We start from the raw sequence: 24,188 nt of genomic DNA on the forward strand, positions 1-24,188 counted from the left end.
CCTTGGCTGGCCCACACACACTGCAAGCCACCACATGTATCATCCTGACCTGGTTAGTGTGACCTCGGCTTTTGCAGACACTTTCTATAAATGGCTCAACTAGGGATTAAGTTTAGCAGCCACCCACCAACCCTGCTGGCATGAGAAATCTACGTTTTTCTTTAGTGGGAAACTTGAGAAGAAGCACAACTTTGTCTGGCAGAGCTGCCAGGCTGCGGGAAGACTATGGCAGCCCCATTTCCCTATCAGTAACTCAGCAATAACCCACTACCCCACTCTGCCGCTGCTTATGGGCATGTGTTTACAAGCCCCAAAATATTTGGTGTAGCCAAAAGGTGCACGCGCCCCTTGACCCTGGAGTGGCTGGTGCCCATAGAGCCCGCAGCTTCCCTTCTGCAGAGATCAGCTGCTGGGGAACAGCCCTTGCTCTGGCCTGGGGGAAAACAGCTCCAGCCACCCCCCACCTCACTACCTCGCTGGAGCCAGCGTGCAGGTTATGCGACTGGAGGAGTCACATTGAACACTGGAACTTGTAGTCTGGGAGACCCCCTCTTTCTACACTTTGACTCGCACTCCGGGCAGCCTCCTTGCAGGCTCAAGGGTCTCTCCTTGCTGTTCAGCCTGTCAGTTCCCTGACCTTCCACTGCAGGAACTGCACTCCAGAGCTTTGCTCCCAAGCCGGTCACGCTCCCAAAGCTGCCCCTGCATGTCTGTCGGCCGGCAGACAGGGGGCCAGGCCATCCCTGTCCCGGCAGCCCCCACGGCCGCGGGGACAGAGGCGGTGGGAACAATGCTGGCCAGGGCGGTGGGCGCCAGGCCAGCAGCACAGCTGCTGCCACCTCCAGCAGCCTTGGTGGGGCTCAGATTGCTCCCAGGCCATGGGGTGCACGGTACATCCCCCGGGCTGCCTGCCACACCGTGGGGCGGAGCGGCGCACAGGCTCCATAACAGGAGCATTTTTTTCCAGGAGTTCAAACAGCTGGCACTTCTAGGAGTGAGGGTAACTCCTAAAAAAGCCAGCTCACTGTTGGAAAATACTTAATGGAGATCTTTCCTACAGACCAGGTCTTCTGAGTATGCTCGATTCAATTTAAAATCTGAATCTGAGCATTTAAAAATTGAATCTTAAAGCAGCATTGCTTCAGTTTCGCAAGTTTCAGTGCCAAATTTATATTTTTCAGTCAGGGTTTATCTTTCACTACGGTTTTCTCCCACGAGGAAGCTTCACACCTAGGAGGAAAACACCAACTCCACAGTAACCCCTCCTACTGATACACACTAAATCCCAATACTTACTTCTGTTCTGTTTCAATGGTGAAGTTCTACATGTAAATAGGAAGAGAAGAGGTACATAAATCCAAACTAGGGTGATGTCTGTCCAGCCTCCTCTGGAAAACAGTGACTCAGACCCATAAAAATGAGAAGTCCAAGACTACAAAAAGTATATGCTGGGACAAACCTGAAGGGTAGTGTTGTGAACACCGCTCTTCATCAACAGCCACTGGTGATATGACTGTCTTTCATGTATTTTAAGTTACAAATCAAGGTCAAGAGACTTATTGATAAAAATACGTATCACAGCACATGACACCTGTCAATTGATTCTGGTCTCCTTTCAGTTCAAACATTTTCCCTGTTATTTTTTCTCTATAACACAAGAAACCTCCTTATTGCAAAATCTAAACAACATTAAAAGATTTTTTTTCCCCCAGTCCATTCCTATTTACAGTCTAGTGAAAACTGTTTAAAGTGCAAGTCTGTCTGTCTTTCCAGCCAACATTCTTTCCATTCCAGTCCAGTCCTGCTTCCTGCAGTTTCCTTGGGTGGCTTTTGCTTTGCACCACAATTGTCTGAATTAAATTGTAGTGCTCCCAGTAGGAACTGGGTTTGCAAACACAGTTTAAAACACAGCATCCCCCAAAACAACTGCCTGAAGGCAGTGGGAAAAACTGAGCTTTGCCATTAGCTGACACCATACCACAAGTCAAAGGACCATCTGGGGATCAGAGGGCAACAGTGCTGACATCAAGACACTTGACAATTGAGCAACGGTTTGCAGAGTTAATCATCTAAAGGTTTCAGCAAGCATTTTGGAGACAGCTCAGAAAAACACAGCTGTAAATAGAAGCAAAGGCTCAGAAACAGAAGATAGACGCAGGTTGGATACAGGGCCACGGGCAGCACAAGGACTTGAATACATGAATGAAAACATCCCAGGGTTGGAAAGACACAATCTGAAAGCAACGGAAGGTGAAGAAGAGAAGGCTGCAGTAGTGAAAATATGCCAGCAATGGTGGAAATGGGGTAGGGGAACCAGGATTTATTAACGGGACTTTCCTAGTATGCACATTACTCTTCCATTACGCAGTATTTAGATCTTCACTCATGCAATTCAAACAAACTCCAAGGTTTTAAACCCCTTATCAGGCCCATAGGAGTCTCTCAGAATCCTTGTGATAGGGAAGGCATTGGTACCTCACACAGCTCTATGGACACCATGGCACTGCGTGGATCTTGCCACAAGACAAAGTATAACATATCAGGAGGGAAGTATGCGTGGTTGTCCATATCCACGGCAAGCAGTAGCCCTGGAAGAGCCCAGGATGTCTCATGCCCTCTCGAAGTCCAAATCCTGTCAGTAGAAATGAGCATTTCTTCCTCAGACAGAAAATGCTCCTTTCTCCAAAGTCAGCCAGGTTGTCACCAAGGTCCATGTTCTGGCTATGCAATGAGATGCTGCAGAGCACCTGCTCTGTAGCCCTAGTCTCTGTCTTCAGTCCTGGCGGTGCATGAGCAGACACCAACATAACAGCAGAAATTTTAAAGCTGAATCTAAACTGTTGCCAGAAAGAGCAGCAATCTCACTGCTTTACTTTGCCCATGATGGGAACCGTTAGTGCTTAGCCCCTTGATGGCCACCCTCCACTGCAGCCCCAGAACAAGCTGACCATTTGTTAGGGCAACTCCCCCCGTGCTCCCCGCAGACTGAGCACACTGTTGGAGAATCCCGGTGTATCAAGCCAGGGGGCTGGCAGCTGGGCACAGAACCTTGACAGCTGAACTCTCTTCCCAAAGCTCTGAGCCGCAGAACCATGACAGAAAAGGAGTGCGACACTGGAGCATTAATTTACAGGATGCATTTATTACACTGTAAAAAGTCCATTGGATTTGTAGCCATTTACCCTATATGTACACTGGTTGTACTCTCACCCCAACCATAGGATCCTCTCAGTACAGTACAAACTGGGTTGGAGTCCCACCCATGCCCCTCCCAGTCACCAGTGAGATTTCCAAGATTGGTATTATTGAGAATTTAGCCAACTACTTGAGAGAGGAGGAAGAACAGAGATGCAGCGCTTGCCAGGCAGCCAGCTCTGCTCTGGGCGGGAGGGGGTGGAAGAGCAGGACATCCTCGCTGCAAGGCAGAAGCACTAGAATGACTACCAGGGCCTCAGCTGCAGGGATGTTCTAGGTGGAGAAGGAGGTGGACTCCCAACAACCAGAAGACGCAGAGGGGTACAGTCTCTGCAGAGCTTCCAAGAGAACGCAGAGCAGACTTGCTGGGCATTTGTCATCAGGTGCCACAGATCCCCACATCTTCTCTAGCTGAAGAGGATGTTCTAAGGAATGGGGCTGGACACTAAGAGGCCAACATAGTGAGTGGTGGACAACACAGCACTGCTGTGCACCCCAGGGGTGAGGCTCCCCAAGTGCTGTTGGAGAGATGGCCATGGTGCTCTGCTCTCAGTTGACAGGACTCTGTGTTTCCTTCTCATCTGCTCAACTAGGCAGAGCCTTCTGAATTTGCTGTCTCCAACCAGAAACCACAATTACATTTACAGGAGGAGGGAGGAACACAGCACTGCCCCTACCTGGCTCCCTTGCTCCCTGTCTGGCATGGGGATTGCTGTGATCTGTGCTGCAGAAGGAAAGCATGTGGCTACAGCAGACAAGAAGCCCTATGCAGCAAGCTGGGAGCTGCACTGTAAGCATCCACATTTCTACACAAAATTCTCAACCTGCTAAACCCAGGCATGCCCAGAGCCCAAACAAAGCAGTGCGACCAGAAGCATAGGCAGGAAAGCTAGGGAATGGCTGGAGAATTGTCCAGGGACTGGACTGAATAATCTGATAGTCAGTCCTGTACTGCAGCCCCTCTCTGGTGTGACCTGACAGAGTTTTCCCTCTTCACCAGGTGAACTGGTGGCAGCTTGGTCCCAGGCTGCTGGGTGTGGGCTTTGCCTGGCCCCTGAGATTGTGAAGGCAGGAAGGAGACTGGTCAGTGAAACTGGGCATTCCTCCAAGAAGACAGGGATTTCTAGGTGGATTTCTAGGTGGCTGTCCCAAGATGTGAACAGAACGTGACATGCTCCAGGGGTACTGTGGCAGCAGCCCTTCTGCTCAGGTTAGCATCACCTTCTAAAGCAAACATGCCTGCTGTCAGGGAACATTTGGCCAGCACACTCTACCCACAGAACTTCCTCAGCAGAGCGTTCTCAAGACACCCTCAAACTAATTGACTTCAGAGGTTGTCATGGGGTCAGTGGACCGTGGAGCAGCTAAGAGGGGAACAGGAGAGGTGGCCTCAATTAGGGCTGGGTTGAGGATGATTGGCAGAGTCATAGGTGGCACCCCAACCTGCAGGGGAGAGGCGAGAGGCTGCAGAATGAGTGGTGGCTGTGCTGTCGTGGGAGGTATGTCTGTAACGGGGCTTGTCTTTGTTGGAGCTGAAGCTGGGAAGGAAGGAGAGGCAGAGGTGCTGATGGTGGGTGAGGCAGGTGCAGCAGCTCTCTCAGACTCTGGAAAAAGGAAGAGACAAAATACATCCTTACACAGGCCCTGACAAAGTCACCTTTCAGCTCAAAGCTCAGCAGGGCTGAAGATCAACTCAGGGGCCTTTACAGACTTGCCCCTTCCACCTCCCTTCATGCAAGGCCCTGAGGAGCAGATACCCATCACAGGCATTCTGTCCCAAGCTCTGCCCACCCCAGTAGCCTCAGCAAGAAGGCCACAACCTATCCATACAGAAGCAAAACAGTTCTACAATACCAGAGACCTGGTCACTGTAGATCATGCTAAATCAAGGAAAAGCAGATCCATGCCACCTACTGGGAAGATGATTCCAGAAAGAAGCAAACATGACTCACCACTGGCACCCACTTCACAGGGCTTCTCCAAAGGAGCCAGGTGGGTGGCCGGTCTCACATCCCCCACAGGAGAGGGGGGCACTATTGATTTCTGATGCTGCTGCTCCATTGGTACGCTGGGGACAGGGTCTAGGAAAACAAAACAAGCAGTGAGCCCACACACCAGTTTGCTCACTCCTTTGCCCTCTCTCAGTTTGGCCTCCTTGTGCCAAGCTCCAACAGCCTCCTGCACCCACCATTTCATCAGCCCCCAGGCACTATGGCAGCTGGGTACTGGACAAGGTCCAAGACCTGTTTTCTTAAGGTTTCTCAGCCCCTTGTACCTTGGATGACTGTCTGTTTGAAGAGCTCATCCCGCAGCCTAGGTAAGAAACAGTCAATCCGCTCCCAGGTGATCTCCCAGAGATCCGAGTATCCTGTCCGAGAGTCAGCGCTGTGGAATATCCCAGCTGTATCCATTACAAGCAGCATGTTCTTCAGAGACTCTGGAATGGCCTCCAGCTGTAATCAGAGACACTCCTCAGGACACAGAGAATGGACATATAGCAATGAACAAAAGCTCAAAACAGCTGATGGGCTGCCTCGGAAACAAGAGGACACGGGGAGAGAACATGGAACAAAACGGTTTTGGAAGGATTAAAAGGTTAAAATAAAAAACAAAAACAAAACCACCTTTCAAGTTTATAAGGTTAAAACCAATGAATGGTTGTTCAAAGCACTGCAGCGTCACTTTCAGCACCTTACCAGCAAGTCACTGGAGCCAGCATGCATGTATTTGTCCATGAAGTCCAGGATTGTCAGCCACAGGGCAGCAAAGGTGGTCAGTGAGAGCAGTGGGGAGAGATGCTGTAGGAACACCTAGAAAAAAAAAACACAGCTACTATCAACAAGTAATATCAGGGCTGCTGCTCACAGCTTGATAAGCCAGTCTTGCAAACCTGGAATCCCCCTCCCTGTGGCAGGCTGGGAGCATGCATAGGCCCAGCCTGCAGACACCAGAGGCCTCCACGCTTCTGAGCTGCACATGTAGAGGAGTGGATCTTGTCTCCTTGGCATGAGGCCACTGCAGTCTGCACCACCATGTCTGCCAGTTCTCCCAGACCCTCTGCCTTAGGTCAGTACTATCAGCTTGTGACATGCATCATTTCACCGTTAGAACAGACTGTCTCTAACTAGTGCCAGGTGAAATACTTCTCTCTTCAGCCTTCATGAAACCACAGTCTCCTTCCTGACATTTTTTTTCCAGAGGCCAGGATCATGGAGACAGTTCTGGAAAGAAGACATGTCCCAACAGCAGAAGATGATGGAAAAGCCCAGCACTGAAGACAAGTCAAACCAGCAAACTGACACCCATGCAGATCAGGGATGCTAGGAAGCCAATACAGCAAACAGTTTGGTTTTCTTCAGACATATGTCTTCTTCTGAGCTTTCAGGCAGCAGGGGCACACTCACCTTGGAAAGAAGTGTTGAGGCTCTCATCCTAGTTTCTTCCATCCCACCAACGTCAGCTGGGCTGATGTTCTCAAGTAGCTTGGTTAGCAGAGGGAACAGCACCTGTTGGGTCAGACACATTGATATTTCAGAGCTTAAAAATGACTGATGAGATCTGCATAGACAGCCTTACAGGAAGGAACTGGCTTTTGGGATTTGTGGCTTCTAGGCACAGAGCATGGGAGAAGCAATGGCAAGTGGAAATGAGTGGATTTCTTTCAATAGTCCATGAGGCTGTTTCAGAATCCCAAGCAGAAAGGATCTTTTCACAGGATTAGAGTAGGGAACACCTTGTCTGTTGTGAACTAGTTGCTCAAGAAGACAGTACTGAAATAGCCACCGTTCTGTCACTCCTGCACACAGCTTTGCTCTTCATGACAATGCTGTCATGCCTACATGCCCAGCCCAGCCAGGAGGTTACCTTGTTGAAGCAGGACTCCCATTCCAGGGCATCCAGGGCCTGCAGGTCATGGACCAGGAGGGCCCGCTGCAAGTAAGTGAGTGCCTGCATCCGTACCTGGCGTCGGGCATCGCAGCACAGCCAGGCAATACCTGCAAGAGAGGGATTCAGGGAAAAACCTATGGTGAAAGTGTCACATCCCTACTTCCCTAGTCTAGAGTGAAAAGTTTAACAAAGATCAAACATGCTCTGGGTTTAAAAAAAAAAAAAAAAAAAAAAAAAGAATAACAAGAAAAAGGATTATACTTGTTCCAAGCCACACACTGGGAATCGGGAATCTAGCGTCAGGTCCAGAAGCAAGCTGGCAGCTAACCCGTGCTAAAGATACCTTTCCAGATCTGATCCAAATTCTTTTTCAATTACAGTAGACCCTAAAAACAACCTCTGCCTGCTTTCTGCAGTTAAGTTCTTGGCTCCTCAGCTTTCCTGAGTGCCACCATTATTTTGGATATGTCTCTGTGCACTCTCATCACAAGGGGATGGCTTTACCTTGTAGCAAAGGACACCAGCAGTTGGACCACAGTGTTCGTGAATCTGCTTCGATTTTCCTGCCCACTGTCTCTAGATGGCAGTGCTCCTCTGCCCAAGAGCTGTAGATGGTGGCTGCTCGTGTGTGCAAGGTGTGCATGAGGTCCAGGAGCTGCAAGTCAAGCATCACATTAAGCAACACATAGGATCTTAATTTTTGAAGCAACCCTGGTCTCTGCTCTTCCCCAAAGCAATACTGAAAGGCTCACAGCTACTCAAGCCTGCTTCCTGTAAGTACACAACCATATAAAGCTCTGGACATGGTGTGAGGCCCTGCTACCTGTGCCCTCCCTAAGTGGCCCAGTGCTGGGCATCTTCAGCAAGGTTTGTGTCAGTTCAGTAGCCATGTCAATCCCATCTTCGAGGAACAGCATCCCAGTCCTGCCAGGAGAAAGAATGGAGCTTTTCCAGGCACAGAGCATTGACTTCTCTAAGCAGGGGGAGGAACCCTGTGATTCAACTGTGCTGTCCACAGACAAATCTCTGCCTTTTTTTTTTTTTTAACAAAAAAGCATGAAGCACATGCAAAGCTCCTTCAGAACAGCTCCATATGGGCAAATGACAGCATTCCAGTAATTTTACTATTGAACTGAGGTCCAACAGCCCCGCAGTCAGCAGGCCTGTGCCTTCACACCTTTGAAATACCAGCTAGAGGAAGAAATGACTCCCTCATGCTGGTCTTCTGTACCTGAAATCCCACTGCCTCAGCCCACAGGACTTCTCAAAGGACTTCTCCCTCTCCACAAGCTCAGACGCCCTGCCAGACTCCCCACTAATCCCACTTCATGCCTCCAAATGCCCTTGACTCACATCCACCTTACCTACTATACTGACTCACAGCACCAGAACTCCTCACTTTTCAGGATTTCCCTCTCCACTGCTGTTCTGCTTCTGCCTGTCCAAATTGCAATCTTTCTCTTTCACTGCAGAGCCACACACTGCCACCAGAGCCACCCTCTGCCACCTAGTGCCCACTAAGCTGGGATGCAGACACCCTCGCCCCACAAAGAATCCCAGCGACTCCCTAACAAGGCCCCAAGTATGGGAAAGGAGAGGAGGAAATCCTTGCTATACTTACGTCCTGACTAACCTGTAAAGACACAGTGTGGTAGCTGGCAGGGATGGTCTCATCCTCGTCCTCATCGCTGTGCGTGTGCGCCTGGTGCTGGGTTAAGACCCGTGATCGCCGTGTGGAGCTCTCCTTTGGCTTTTTTTTTAACCGACTCGATTTACTGTCATACCTGTGGCTCTTCCCCCTCTTCTCCTGGGACTTGTAGCCTAGAAAGTGAAAGGCAGCAATGTACCATACACACACTCCACCACAAAATCTTCTGCCTTTGAACATACGCAGCAGCCACCTTTCGATATCCCCAGTGGTGGTCCCTGTCCTGTGAAGTAACAACTACCCACTTGAAGAGGTACCCAGCACCCCTCAGGAACAGCCTTCAGCGGCAGCTGATACTGCTACTTCCACCTCAGCTTCAGACCTCCCCTCCAACCCAGAGAGAGGGATAAGAATAAGGCCACCCTTCCAGCAGGAGCCAGGACACTCTTCTTGTTCCCTAACAGTATACTTCACACTTCTTGCTGACTGGCCAGCCCAAGCCCAATCCTAATTGTCAAACCAAAGGCCATCTTACCCCCATTCAGACTCGCCTCCACAAAGATGCGGATGGTTTTGACACAGAGCTCGAAGTTCTCAGGTGTAACATGGGCAGCATCTCGCACGATGAAAGACAAAGACTCTACACACTTCATGAGAGACTTTGTGTCATGTGGGCCCAAATCCAACCCCACAGTCAGGCTGTACTGGTTGACAAGAGGAGATGGTCCCAGCCTGCTGAGCCCGGCAGTGGATCTGGAGGTGTCGATGTCATCTTTCCCCACCTGCAGGGCACAGCAAGAGGGTAGCAGGAGAGGGCAGCATAACAAACAGCACCTCACGCACATGCTGCAAGGCTTTTTCTTCTGAAGCCAACAGGTAACATTTCCGTAGGATCCATTTCCCTTTCTTCCTCATTTGCCTCCAAGCTTTCTCCTGTCCATCTGTATCTCATCCCCACCCTCTCTCCACATTGTCAGCTCATTGTAGCTCTCTTTTCTACTGTCTTATTCTTTCTCTCCTGACCACATCCTCTGCCCACAACCATGCTAGGAATAGTCTTCTTTAGGCACTAGAAGCCCACGGACTACTCACCACTAGCCAGCCACTGTTCATGACATCCACATCTGTCACCGAGCGATGCATCTTGCCTGGTTTCCCATGGTCTGTGTACACCTCTGAATCAGAGGTGTAGCCACGGTCCAGGCTCATGTCACTTGGATGACAGGAGGAGGAGACTTCGCTGTCTGACTGAGCACCTTCAAGACAAAAGGCACAGATTTTTAGGTCAAGGCCAAATCAAGAACTTTGAAGAGCAGCTGTGGATAAGGCAGAAGCAATTCCAATTAGTCAGATCAGCATCAGCTAGGAACCACCCTGGAAGAAACTGGCTAGGCCTCTCCTCCTGTGAAAGTAAGAACAACTATGACAGGAGCATGCACAGGAGACAGCAGGAAACGCAACTCTGACACTGTTTCTCCCCTGTAGGTACGTCTGGCTTTCCCATTCAGAGGGAAGGGCTTTCCATGCTCTACTACATCACTTGCCAGCCTGAGCATGGATTTAAAAAGGGCAGGTTGTCCAATGCTTTGATCCTGGGGGAAGAATCAGATGTACCACACATTTCAAGAACTACTGGAGGTACCAGGTTCAGCCAAAACAACTCCAGAAGCACAGCATGGAATGACACGACTCATGTTGGGCCTCTGGAGTCACTCAGCTCCACACTAATACTGGTCAAGTCTTTCTCATGCACAGCAATGCACATTACCATGTTCCACATCTGTCAGATCTACCTTCTTTGACCTTTAGGATAAGCTTAAATTCCATGTGTCCCAAGTATAGAAATCTTTGCAAGAGGCAAACTTAAGCTACTGCCATAATGTTATTTAGAAGCAAAAATCCTCTCTGTCATTCAGCTTTATCTAGAAACTCCCCAGCAGAGAGACAGACTTGCTGTGAAAACAGTGCAACACTTTCAGAAGGAGGTAAAGAGAACTAAGGTTATGATGTGCAAGGTGCCACAGTCAAGTAGTTTGCTCAATCAGCAAAGACAGAAGCAGTTAAAAATAAAATGGGAGAAGACAGCCCAGCATTAGCCCAGATGACAAAGGCCATCGAGGTTTTGCAGATAAATCCAGGTTTCTCTCATCTGTCTAGCACAATGCATCAGGACCTAGCAAGGAAGTTCTAGAAAAGCAGAGGAAAACAAAGGCTTCTGGCCTTTTCTTGCTGTTTGCTGTAAAAGTCTGAGGCTGTCAGCCTCAAACACATTGCCAGTTGGCTAAAACAAAACAGGAGCAGTCTGCTGAAAAGACTGTCTTTCTAACACAGGCCAAGAGAGGTGGGAAATAGTAGGCTGGTCCTGTAGGAATGGTTCAGGCACTCTGAACACAAATGGATTTGGAAACAGAATTTTAAAGAGCAACTCCCTTTATGAGATCCTTAAAATGGTGACAGAAAAGCATCAGTCCCACAAAAGCACCAAGTACGAGAGGAACAACAGCTGGGCTTACATTACACACTCAGATGAGAGATTAAGGCTGTATTACCCAAGGCATCAGACCACAACCAGCAGAAAATGCTCTTTGGGTAGAGCAAAGACCTTCTACAGCTGCTACAACTGATATCAGTTTTCCTCCCACTGCTCCCCCAGGGACTGGCACCTGGACTGCTGCTCACGGAGGAGGAAGAGATGGCAGAATAGAGATGGGGACAGACCAAGGGGTAGGAGTGAACAGCAGGTGCTGGTCTTTAATCTTGCTAATGTAGTTTAATATCAGCTTTGTTTTCTTGCAGTCCCCTTTGCTAATTGAAAAGCTTGAGGAAGCAGCTGCTTATCTGGCAGGCAGGCATCAGATTTCCTAGCAAAGGCTGGCCTGTCTTACCTGTGTCGTTATCTGCCCTTGCTGTAACCTGCAGGGCTGCAGGCGGCTTCACCCCAGACCCAATACACTCCAGAAGGGTGAAAAGCGTGTACCAGTCATCCCCAGAGTGAATGTTGGCAGCGTTGGTCTTCAGGAGTTCATGGAGGCCATAGGCAACCTCATGGCTAACTCTGGACAGCACATTTGGCTTCATCATGAGCAGGATACGTAAGGAGAGGAGAACCTGGCCAGAGGAGGAGTGAAGAATAACAGACTCTGTTATTTAGACTCTCTTCTCCAGCAAAGTCCCCCTTCATTTATTTAGAGCTATTTACAACTGCTTTTTGTCATTACCTGCAGCACAGACAGGTTAAATGTGGGCCTATCCAATGACAATTTGTTTACTGTGTTGTCAGATGTAGCCAAAAAACCCCAGTAACTGACTTTCGAAAATCCCTTACCTGCGCGCTGATTTCTTCCCGACGAAGGAGCCGAATTGCCAGTCTCAGCAGCCCCACCACTGCCCTCTCCACCAAGAAGCAGAAATCCATTGCATGGACACAGAGGTGATAGAGGTGGTCTCGGACAGTTTGCCAGACACAGGTCACACGGTCCCTTGCCACAACAAGGAGGAAGGAAAGGGCAGGATGAAAGGACATGAGACCGGCAATACAGCTACCTCTCCCAGAACTACAGACAACCCAGTACTTTTTCATTTTAATGAAAAACTCCAGCCAGGAGATATAAAAACAGGCACATAGAAAGAACAAAGCCATCAAATTTCTTATTTACTTCATTACTTACAAAGCTATCAGGTTGGAGAATTCTCCCTCTAGAGTTTAGTTTATGTTCTCCAAACCTCAGGATACCAAGCAATAATTCCTGGGCGAATAACCCCTCTGTTTGCACATGCAAGAGTGGAATTGCTAAGCCCTGAAATTACAGCCACATGCTGCTTCAGCTGGCAAATCAAGCACATAAGGAACTCACTCCCTGGACCCAGGCAGCAGCTGAAGTAAAGCAGGGACATTTACAGTGAATCTGCCCGTATTTCAAGGTCGTACCTATTCTCGAGTACAATCCTCAGAAGCATCTCCAAGCAGAAGGCAGCATCCTCTTCATCATATGTCTCCTCATCAGGAGTCACAGAGATTAGAGCCTAGAAAAGCCAGGAAATGTTTGTGAATCACAATCCCCGCAGACTAGGGGACCAACAAATGAAGACCAACAGAATGCTCTGAGTCTGGGCAAAACTGCACTCTGCTGCCTGGTGAGCTCAGGCATAGTTTATCAAAAATGCTTTGGATAGAGGTCAAGCTAAATACACGGAAAACTTCACTTTTTTTATTATGCAAGATGTAATAGGAACTTAAAAGACATTGAACTCTGACAAAGTCTCTCAGATGGAGAGGAATTCTGAAAGCCAGCAGCTTCTTACTAAGAATATGTGAAGTATGGAAAAGGCAAGACATAGCGAGGAATTACTACGAATACTGCAACTATTCCTCTCAAGCCATAAGCTTGCATATGAAGGGAGCATAGTGTTCCCCGGAACTGACACTGCAAACAAAAACTGAGTCATCACTTCTGCAGCAAGTTCTGCTTTAGTTATTTTAAGTTCTTTGGGGTTTACTCAATTATCATCTTTATTTTAGAAACTCTGCAGCAAGCCTTGATAAATAAACCTCTCCTTCGTTTTAGCACAAGCCTCAATAATGTCATGCATCCTATTGATGAAGCCAGGGAATTGCAATTACAGCAGCCTGAAGAGAAAGGCACTTGCCCTTTAAGGAGACATGGAATTAGGCAACACGCTGCCAGCTCACACAGCATCTCTGCAAGGGGTGCATTGCATTAATTGCTTTTGGAAAAGGTGAGAGCAGTCAGACTCATTCCATACCCTGAAGTGGTCTCAAACTCCACACTAGCCTGAGAAGCCACTACTAGAACCAGGTAACTACCTACCCTCCCCCAGGGAGAGGAGCTTCTCTAGCCCAAAGACTAGAGAGTCCAGTCTTACTCCATCTCTCAGAGCATACAGGTACCATATGACCTAGGGGCACAGAGACAAATATTTCTGTACATCTCTTGCCTCTAAAGTAGCTTTTTAGAATGCTCTCATTAGGCACACAGCACACCAGAAAAGATGAAAACGCATAACCTTAAACTCCTACGCAGAACTACACATATTTTCAAACACTTACCATGACCTCCTCAAGGCTTTTACAATGCATTCCACAATTTAGTTCTTCCTCTACTACTAAACCAATTGTGGCTGCCAGCACATAAGTTACATGTAACAGCTGAACTAATGACTGGTTTTGGATCCCAAATAGGTCCAAGACCTCCTTCAGGGACAGAGTAGCTAGGTGAGTACACAGCAAATATCCATGATCATGCAGAGCATACTTATTCCATCGCCAGTCCAGTCCCTTGTCCAATATCTCTCTCACCTTCATGAGCTCCTGGAGGGATTCGAGTTGGAGGAATTTGCTTTCTGTGATCAACTTTTCAGGATCACATTGCTGCAAAAGACAGAAAAGAGGACTGTGCATCTGGGGGATGAGGAAAGCAAACAAACAGATCCTCCAGAAACACTGCTTGTTTCCGGAGAGACACAGATAGTGGCTTTAACACAGTTATCTGGAGAAAAACTCCTGCCAGACAGTTTACTCCTTTAACATGAATTACCTTTAACAGACCTGAGCTGTGCTAGACAGATTTTAACAGATAACTCCTCTGTCCACATACTGCTCAAACCCCAGGTTCAGATTTTGTTGGCACCATGTGCTTTAACATGGTACTGGAAAAGATCAGTCATTTGAGAATTTATTAATTTGTCTTCAACTACAGGACTGTGATGCCAAAGGCGATCCCAGCTTCATGTGGGGGATCGTTCCTGTTTTCATTTGTTACTCCATTTGTGCAAAACAGCACATTAAGACCCTCTAGCTGTCAATGCAGATATGCTCTTACAATTCCCAAATCCTCTTGAACCTAAAATACTGCCTAGAAACATACATATTTATGCTTCTGTTACCCGTCATCCATATAGTACTGTCATCATGAACAAAAAGCAGGTTCTTTTACAGCCTGTACGTTACCTTTATGCATTCCAGAGCCGTTCGCTTTGCCTCCTGTGTCTCTGTAGATGGCCCTCTCATACCAGATTGCTCTGTCCCACTGAGGGTGAGCCAGCTCACAAAACTCAGCACTGTAGATTCACCACTGCAAATCAGAAGACACCATCACTAGTGAGAAAACAAGAAATCATATTATTCTCCAGCTTTGGTACCAAAAGGACTGTCTGGGCAATCTATACCACTTACCGGTTAGATGGTGTTTCCTCACGTTGCAGATAGATTTTACCATTAGGATCCACAAAGTCTTCAACCTGGAAGATGGACCAGAACATGGATATAATCAACTGTCTGCTTCTTTGTAGCCTTCCCCCTAAACCCTGTAATGTTTCACTATACCCAACTGCTCATGTGTAGGCAGTAAACTGCAGCTCTTCACCCCCTCAGCCCTTCAGTAAAGTGCCACCCCTACCTGGCAATACCAATGCTGTACTCTAATACTTCATGCCTATCAGCATGTCCCTTTTCTGCACAATATTCAAATCTGTTCAAGTAATACTGGAATTTCTAAAATCCAATAAAAAGTAGAATGAGGAAAAAATGAAACCCTACAAAAGAAGCTGGAGGCTGCAGATAACTTGAACACTACGCCCTTTGCAGCCTTTTTAGCTCTCTACACACTTTAACAAAGCCAGGCCTTTGCAACAGAGTTCTCCTCCCCTTTGACCTGGTTCTATGAAAAGCCAGCTTCCTACCTCCCTACTCCTCAATTACCCATGGGCCAGCTGTTGTTACCTCCACCATGGCCTTGGGCAGCAGCTCTGCTCGGAAAAGCTGTAGCATGGCCTCCATGATGTTTTTCCAGCCTTCCCGCAGAATGTCACCATGGCGATGGGCCAAGTGAAACACAGTCTTCGCTGCAATATGGGCCTTGGGATTACTTCCAAAAACAGTGGGCAGGTTCTCAATAGACTGCAGGGAAGAAGAGGGGGTGGCAATCCGTCAGCAAGAGATGTTTTCTTTTCTACACAAATTAGGGCAGACTGTTCAGAACTGGTTACGGGAAAGACAACAATTCTTTGTATGATGCTTGGATAACTCCTCAGCTCATATTCACTTTGCACACACACAAGGACAAAGACAGCTTACCTGGTACAAGCTGAATCACGGAGCCACCTAGACATAAGCTTTCCAAGAACAACAACAATACAGAACATTTTGAAAGTGCTTGCTGAAAACTCACTAACAGTATTTTATTCTGCTCTGGGAACTCATTCCAGGATCAAAGCCTTCTACAAAAAGTATCACATCTCCTCTGGAAGCACCAATTACTCTGCTCTACTGTTAGAGAAAGAAACTATGATCAAAAGCTTTACAGACTTGCAAAGTTACTCCTACCACTACTTAGCAGCAAGATTCAAAGTAAGAGCGATGAACCCAGACATACTGTCTCTGCCAATAATTGCTGGATCATAATTCCTCATACTCTGTTCAATATAGTCACAGCTTTTCAAAATACAAAAGAAGTGTGCTAAGTCATTTAAACAACTAATGTATGCTGTCAAAACAAGAAAAAAACAAACAACCACATGAGCCAGTATCAGACCCTGTAACATGCTCCATCTTTCTGCAGTTACTTAAGCTCATTGCAATGTTCCTTTTGACACGAGACAGGCTTTGTCATTCTCTTGCTTATGTGGACAAAACACATACTTATTCATTCATCAGGAAAGAAAGAGAAGACAGGAGCTAGGATGGACTGAAAGTGTGGCTCTTCCAACCTCAGACCCTAAGTTCAGAAAAGTTAATTCTTACTTCAGTCAAACTGCTGGTATAAAACTACTATCAAAATGGGTCCTTGAATTTAGAGGTAAACTCCATTAGAAGTGCCAATCTGAAGGTCTGGCAGAAATGTGACAGCCCATTTTTTTCTTCCATTGTTGGTATGGAGAAAGCACACAAATACATACATCACTGAAGTTTCAGAGTACAAACATTAATATGCCTGGCTTTGCACTGTAGCAACAAGTCACAACACCAAGTTAAAACATACAGGGGTTTTTCTACTACTTATACACTAAGTCAGTATCAGTCTTAACTGTGGATCAAGAAGTAGTGTACTCACTCTTCTTAAATCACTTAATCCTCCTCCATGTTCCTTTCCACTCCTCTTCTTTAAACCAAAATGGCCATGCACGGCTATTGCAGTGCTTGGAGAAGATGCCTCATCACCAGCATGATCTAACTTGGGAAGTGACTAGCAGCTAAGTGACACTGATGTTCTTCCTTGCTTTCTAACAGTTGCTCTTTGTTTTGCCTCCTCAGCCCCTGAAGACAGCCTTTCCTTCTCCCCTTCCATCAGACTGTCTCTGAAATATTTGTTCAGTTGTCATATTCCACTGATGTCTCCAAGCCTTACAGAAATTTAGGACAGCAGAGTCATTGGTGTATTTGGAATCTGGCCAAAGATAAGAACTCACAGCCTTCTTCAAATCCAGAAGTCCCTGATTCTGTGTCATCACCCAAAGACATACTTGCTTACTTTACACAGATATTGGACTGCTCCAGATTCCAGTCTCACAACTAGATGGCATGCAGCTGGCAATAGCTGGTGCCTCTGAGGGCTTCGTCTAGTTGCTCCTACCGTGTAAATCTGTGTCAAACAATTGTTTCATGGCAGACATTCCTCTACTTGGGTTATCTACTGGTAGTCTCAAGGTCTGGTATGCCTGGAGAGGATCAAGTATTTCACCTTTACTGTTGTGAGCTGTGGAGGAAGAGGGAATCTAAAGCAACCCCACTGCTTGGGATTTCCCATTTTTTTAATAGCCAACCTGCTACTTTTTCCACTGCTACCAATACCAGAAAGCAAGTTCTATAAAATACCCAGTCCAAACATTCCATTTCCCTGCAGCCTAGTTCTATTAACTGGATTACTTTGCAGGACTGTTCCCTTTCTGCTATCCCTTCAAGGGATTTAAGAAAAAAAAAAATCATCAGCTGTCTTAGCTTTTTTACCCCTGTGCTTTCAGGATTGAATGATCTTGTTTCCCCCCCTTTTTTTTTTTTCTTTTTTTTGGATGTACAGCAGTTCTATTCTGCTCACTGTGGGTCTTGCACTGGTTCTCAGAGCAATGCTGTGAGATTCTTTGTGAGTTCTGACCCTTTAAAGGACTTGCTGTCATCTTCTCCTTAGCACAAACCATGGTCTGCCACACACTGTCTATCAAACACCTTGGGGAAAAACAGGCTGATGCTGTAACACACAAACAGATTTGGGTACAAAAAGCTTACACCAGCCACTGTACCTCGAATTTATTCCCACAGTACAATCCACAGAAAGGGTCTTTAGGGCTTGCCAAAAGTGGGGCTAGCAGCCAATCTTATTACCAGACTCCACACACCAACTGACAATTCAGATAATTAGTTTCTCTAACCTCTTTATGCTGGGTGGAAGCACAGCCCCTACACTTTGGAAGAACAGCTCACAAAACAGCCCCTCTTAACACTGCATAAGCCTTATAACAGAATATTCAGTAGCTGAAATGCATAAATTTGGCTGGGATCATGGATGACCACTGACTTGATCAGAGGGAGATCTAAGCCACCTCGGATCAAGTAAGTGGAATAAACACTTAGATACCAGAGCATTCTGCCCTACACAAACTGCCACTTTTGAGTAGAAGGAAATTGTACATCTTTGAACCTGCCCCATGAAGTCCTACTTCACTACACACTTTTCATTGCCTTCTCCCGAAAAATTCTGGGCAGGGGCTGCTAGATATCTACAGAGACAGTGATAACTAAAATAAGCAAATATTACCGCTTAACAGAAGAAGAGGGCTCTCATCACTAAAAGCCATGCTTCTTCCCCTTCCTTGCAAACTCACCTCACTGTTGAGGGCTGTAAACTTGCAGAGAGAAATGATGAGATTGTCAAACACATCACTAAGGCCATAGTGGGCAGAAATCATTGCACATTTCCTGGGGAAAGAAGAAAACAGAAAACAATGTAATAAGTCAGCACAGACAAGTCTGTCTACAGGACAGCAATCAGGGTGCCTGTCTGTTGACATTTTAGATCCTGCTCTCCATCCACTCATAATGACTGCTGATGTATAGAAGTCTACTATTATCCCTCAAATAATCTCAGTCCTCATCTATACATTCTGATATTTGTCTGTGCTGATGCAAGGATCACTTTCAAGAAGCAAGTCTAAACAGATAGACCACTTGCACCTGAGCCAATATACCTCATCCTCATCTTCTGTCTTTACATAAGAGAATGTTGCTCAGATTGGCAGTAGTGTTGAAGGTGTAGTTTCCAAGAGATCACAGCTACAGCAGTATGTTAACAGAGCTCTAAAACTATGCTTAAGGCATCATTTGGTCTGGATCTAAGCATGACCAAATATTGTTCCAATACAGTTTCTCACAGACAGTAAGTGTTTTGAATACTGGTCATCTGGGGAAAGAAAAAAAAAAAAAAATCCCCATCCCATTCAGCCACAGCTATGGCCTCATACACATGACAGGTTTTGTTCATATACAGGGAATTTGCATCTCTGTGCAAGTTAAGGGTGACTTTTTCCCCTCATTGCTAATCAGCACAGTGATGTCAGCTTTAAATGTAACCAGGTTTGAATTTAAAAATACATACCCCAGGCACTTTGTTTATTAAAACACAGCAGTCAAGCCAAACAGTGAGAGACAACCAAGAGAGGCCAAGATGGGATGAATCAATTCAAATAACAGAATAAAACTAAAGGACTGTAGGTCACAATAAAACGCTCAATGGCTAGGAAAAGTGCGAGTTGGTATTCACTGTGATATCTCTAGCAGGTAAACAGGAGACAATGGCTACATTTTAACTCTTCTGGGTCTTCCTGAATGCCAGAGTTACCTGAAACCAGAGATAGCCTTCTGGATGATTGTTTCTTCTAAGCTCTTGTCAAAAACATAAGAAAGTGCTGCAATGGTTGGCCCCCATGTCATGGTGAAGAGATCGTGGTCATAGCTTCCGGGAGGTACATGGAGAAATATTCCCTCATCAGTTGCACCGCGATGTAGCAGGACATTCCAGATATAGTTTTCCTTCACCAAACCTGTCTGTTCTTCTGGCATCACTATCTCATCATTTCTGCAAGAGAGGAAGGCAGAAAGGTTGAATTTTTCATTCTGAGCCAAACCCAACATTTACACAATGCCTTTCAATACATGGTCCCAAAGCTAAGTGATTTCTACTCTGGAGTGGTTTTGCCAGCTCCTGAAACAGCCTATTTTCCTGTGCCTGCCTGCTTGATAGCCTGGATATGAAATCTGGTGGCTCTTAGCTGCACTCAGCAGCAACCATGTAAGAATAGTAATTGAAGAAGCAGCTACCTAACACTACAAGTGCAAAATGCAATACATATTGTAGTTAAATGATGGGAAATTTTGGACAGCACATTGAGCACATTGCCATAGCTTCACATGCCCCCATGCCAACTCTCCTTCCATTAAGATTGTTCTGCATATCTCATACTGCCAGATTAAAAAAAAAGTTATAGCACTGCAGCCACCAGCAGGCAGGAGTACCTCTGTATAAGAATAATGCAACTATTCAGATTATGCCAAAATCAAATATCAGAACGCCAAGCAGTACAAAATTAAAGATAAAACAAGGAACTAAATGTATGATGGGTGATTCATAACCAAGATACCATAGCTCCTTACTGTAACTGAATTAAAGCTAAAAATTAATAAAACAATTATGATTAATGCCAAATAGTATTTGCAATCCCAGGTCAAACTACATCAAGCCTAAATACATACTCCCTAAACTTGGGTAACATTGCACAAGAGATAACCCTCTTATCTAATAACTTATTAAAAAGAGTCTCAAATATACTACAAACAGTTGGTTGCAGCCAATCTGAAAAGCAGAGGTCCTTCTGCAACAATCAAAAAATAACAAGCTTCAGTTGCCAAAGAAGCAATTTTCATGTGCTAACAGCAACTATAAAAAAACTCTCCTGATTTATGCATAAAAATAAGCTCTTCTCAGTTTCAGGTGTCTGCATATTTTGACAAGAGAAATCATTACTGAGATTATATAGGAAATGTGTTTGCAGTCAATTGCATATATTTTCTAAATACCTGTATTTGATTAATATTAACAGAAGCAAGTGAATGGGTTTACTTGGAAATTCTCAGGAAATGAAATTGTGCTCAAAAGTGAAATGCTGAGATCCTGAAGAGATAATGCACTACTCTGTACAGATTACAGTCTGATTTTTTTTCTCCCCATAATAATACAAAGAAAACAAACAGTTCCTCAATCTCAACTATGAAACTGGGGCAATCTATCTGAGATGGAACAATACTGAGATGCTACACCAATTGTTTTAGCCATAGAACATACTGAAAAGGCTGACATATCTGGTGAAGGGAGGATAAAGGGGAACAGACTGGGATAGAGGTACCAGATAACCGAAAGATATGAGAATATTCCCAGGGTACTACTCAAAACATGAAGAATACCCTCAGGGGAGAGAGGCCAATCAAAACTAGAGCTCTATTTGAAAGCCAGAGCTACCTCCTGAAGAATTTCTAGATATGTAGTATAGGCAGCTTCCCTACCTTCCCAGAAAAGGCTCAAAAGGGAGGGTCAGCCTAATTACACTGCCCTGCTCCCAGCCTGAGCCACTGCGGACTGAAACTACTAGCTGAGAGTCAGTCACATCCTGTCTCCTCAGAGGTGTAATCCTCTAAGCTCCAAATTGGCTGGGCCTGGATTTACTGATAGGCTAGACTGCCAAACTGTTATTAAAGCTCCCCACCCAGAGCTAGTCTATGCACAAAAGGGCCTCAGCCACCAAGAATTCTCCTCAAATACTGGTCAGTGTGCCTGGAGCTTCAGGGGTGGCAAAAGAGGTTGGTGCAGACAGCAACCTCCTATGAAAGGCTCAAAAGGAAAAAATGAAACTGAGACCTGGACATGTTATGTCAGGGCACCAGGGCTGTTCTGGGGATGAGATTCTATCTCTAACACTACATAAAATGTCCTAAAGAAGGCTTAAGGCCTGTTCTGGATAACAGAGGTTTCTGAGATCCAGCATTTCACATGTGCTGGTCTTGCACAGCCATTCTTTTACATGTTGATAGAGGCAATGTATTTTTAAATTTTGGCTTAAGCTCTCTGGATTAAAATACCATGGCAAAAATGAGAAGATACAAATCCAATGCAATCACCATGACAGACTTGTTACTGCAACCCGACACAGAGCTTGAAGTTGGTCTGAGGCAAACGGGCACACGATCAGTGAATCTCTCTCTGTACTCTCCAGAGATCTCACAGACCAAGCAACTCTAGTTTGCCCACTGCACACAAGGAAATGACAGGTGGATTCTTACTTGATGGCATGGTACATGTCTTCCAATATGTCCTGTTCAAAGTCTTTGCCTCCATTTACACCTTTCAGGTTCTTCCGAAACTCCTGAAAAAAGTTTCACCAATGTTAATTCCTAGTATCTCCAGCTTTAACTGCTTGGCTAGGATCAGTACTGCACTTGTTTTTCATAGGACCAGAAGGACATTCTCCCACATTGTTTAATATTCAGCCTCAAAATTCAATGACTAAGTGCTATTCTTAGTGGCAGTATTGTGCAGCAACCCATCTCTGCTCATAAGGAAAAAAGAGACACAACACAACACGTGCTCAGCTGAGGATGGACATCAGAATGACAGGTCTGTACCACTGCACTGACACTCACAGGTCTTGAAGTCTCCGAAAGCCCCCAGCAGTTCAACAATCTTCTCATTCTTACTGTGTCTTAGGATACAGATTGCTCACACACACAAGCCTCTGGACTACATGGCAAGTTGTCTGCAAAGCACATATTTCTTCAGACTGCCCCCTTCCCCCAGCTCCCCTCTCCCACTGTACTCAATTTCAGTGCTGCACACCAGCTTATTGTGAACATGAGTGATGAATGCCATGGAAAAAAAGATAATTGAGATAAAACCAGGTACTACATTACTATCAAAATCAGAGAAGACAGGTGCCTACACTGGTAACACCCACCTCCAGAGTCATTGGGACATTCTGCTTGCGGACATTATGGTTGTGCTGATCAGTGTTCAGCATAATAACTGCATAAGCCAGGGCAAAGCAGGCATCACTATTAGCAAATGGGGATCCATTTGATTTCTGAAAGACAATGTATGCACAATTTAGTCCTATGGAACAGTGGTATTAGTGATCCAAGACAGCCATTTTCTTACTCATGGTACTGAATCATCTCTGGGATAAACAAAAACCCAGGCTCTGGCTCCAGATTCCAAAAAGCACCCTGGAAATCTGCATGCCACTGCCATCTCCTGCAAAACAACAGCTGCCGCTTGCAGGGCACAGTAAGCTTAGATACGCAGGTAGACCTGACCTGTCCATCTTGGCAAGCAGATGCACAAGAAAGACCACAGTTTTGAACTTTCTGCACACCAAGTACACACCCTCCAATGTTCCGTGAAGGCTTCCAACAGTCTGTGGATTACGGGTGCCTCTCCTGGTAGCCTGAAGGCCTCTAGATAAAGTCGTAAAGCTTCATCCAACCTTAAACCTTGGAAACTGAAAGTGCTGCAAGAAGAACGATACACAATGAGAAAGTGAAACAGGATGGGAAAAGTAGGATAAATCTATTGAATACAATCTTGTTTCTTGCAGTATCAGAATACCAGATTTCACAGAGAACAGAAAGAAAAGAGTGGAGGGTGAGAATAAATACACCATGAACGGGCAAAAAACAGTAAGAGAGCATCAACAATCCTACAGATTATTATGTATGTAATCATCTCTCTAGTCTTCACAGAAACTGGCTCTACCAAAAGCAGCTCAAGTATCATACTATTATACATACCTAAGGTGTTGCCATATGCCAGAGATGCATGGAATTAAGGTATGATGGCACATAGGGAACCAAGTGATACAAATCCGGGGCCTCCAGGAACTACTGTTCTACTGCTTTTTTAAAATCACTGAACTCTTAGCTTTCACTCCTTTCTGAGTAAAGAGACACAGAAAGATACTCACCCAACAAAGCTTTCCAGCAAGTCTATGTTTTTACGGTCACTCACAAACTCCCCAATCATCTTCTTGTCCAGGCGAGGATTCTCCCGTAGCCATCTGGCCACCTCATTGTTGTCGATGGGGGTGGCAAGAAGGTTCTTCTCCTGCAGGAACTGTATCCCTTTCTTTGGCTTTTGGTTGAACTGCTCTGTGCCAGTTATCAGGAGCTGAAGGAGACATTCTGATAATTAAAAGCTTGAAGTACGTATCTTACTTCTGATTGTTCTTGGCATTTAAATAAAAAAATAAAGTAGAAAATAGATTTACCTCAGCATTGCAAGGGAGCTGGACTAGATGGCCTTTGAAAGTTCCTTCCAACCCAAACTATGCTACGATTCTATGATCAAGTTCATTGTACTGTGTAATCCAGCAAGAAGGCTAACCAAGGCCAAAAATCCTGCATTTG

The 24,188-nt window shown here is 45.8% G+C and overlaps 1 protein-coding gene across 3 annotated transcripts in view; it reads right to left on the minus strand.

Moving 5' to 3' along the window:
- Window positions 1–3,122: 3,122 nt before the first annotated feature.
- GBF1 (golgi brefeldin A resistant guanine nucleotide exchange factor 1) overlaps window positions 3,123–24,188 on the minus strand; it is a 106,914-nt gene continuing 85,848 nt past the window's right edge. For 2 of the 3 annotated variants that reach the window (XM_065067474.1, XM_065067476.1), the window contains 23 exons: window positions 23,747–23,949; window positions 23,170–23,293; window positions 22,742–22,867; window positions 22,071–22,153; window positions 19,579–19,815; window positions 18,566–18,659; window positions 15,471–15,647; window positions 14,925–14,989; window positions 14,700–14,823; window positions 14,049–14,120; window positions 12,660–12,754; window positions 12,057–12,210; window positions 11,617–11,839; window positions 9,824–9,987; window positions 9,267–9,513; window positions 8,705–8,904; window positions 7,588–7,738; window positions 7,060–7,190; window positions 6,600–6,701; window positions 5,892–6,005; window positions 5,471–5,648; window positions 5,148–5,276; window positions 3,123–4,799 (listed from right to left, as the gene is read on the minus strand). In XM_065067474.1, the coding sequence (XP_064923546.1) occupies window positions 4,513–4,799; window positions 5,148–5,276; window positions 5,471–5,648; window positions 5,892–6,005; window positions 6,600–6,701; window positions 7,060–7,190; window positions 7,588–7,738; window positions 8,705–8,904; window positions 9,267–9,513; window positions 9,824–9,987; window positions 11,617–11,839; window positions 12,057–12,210; window positions 12,660–12,754; window positions 14,049–14,120; window positions 14,700–14,823; window positions 14,925–14,989; window positions 15,471–15,647; window positions 18,566–18,659; window positions 19,579–19,815; window positions 22,071–22,153; window positions 22,742–22,867; window positions 23,170–23,293; window positions 23,747–23,949 (3,480 nt within the window). In that variant the 3' untranslated portion in view covers window positions 3,123–4,512. The remainder of the gene's footprint in view (window positions 4,800–5,147; window positions 5,277–5,470; window positions 5,649–5,891; window positions 6,006–6,599; window positions 6,702–7,059; window positions 7,191–7,587; window positions 7,739–8,704; window positions 8,905–9,266; window positions 9,514–9,823; window positions 9,988–11,616; window positions 11,840–12,056; window positions 12,211–12,659; window positions 12,755–14,048; window positions 14,121–14,699; window positions 14,824–14,924; window positions 14,990–15,470; window positions 15,648–18,565; window positions 18,660–19,578; window positions 19,816–22,070; window positions 22,154–22,741; window positions 22,868–23,169; window positions 23,294–23,746; window positions 23,950–24,188) is intronic. The other variant, XM_065067475.1, reaches the window with a different exon arrangement.

The sequence above is a fragment of the Columba livia genome, chromosome 6, assembly GCF_036013475.1.
Source record: "Columba livia isolate bColLiv1 breed racing homer chromosome 6, bColLiv1.pat.W.v2, whole genome shotgun sequence".
In the NCBI taxonomy this organism is placed as follows: Eukaryota; Metazoa; Chordata; class Aves; order Columbiformes; family Columbidae; genus Columba; species Columba livia.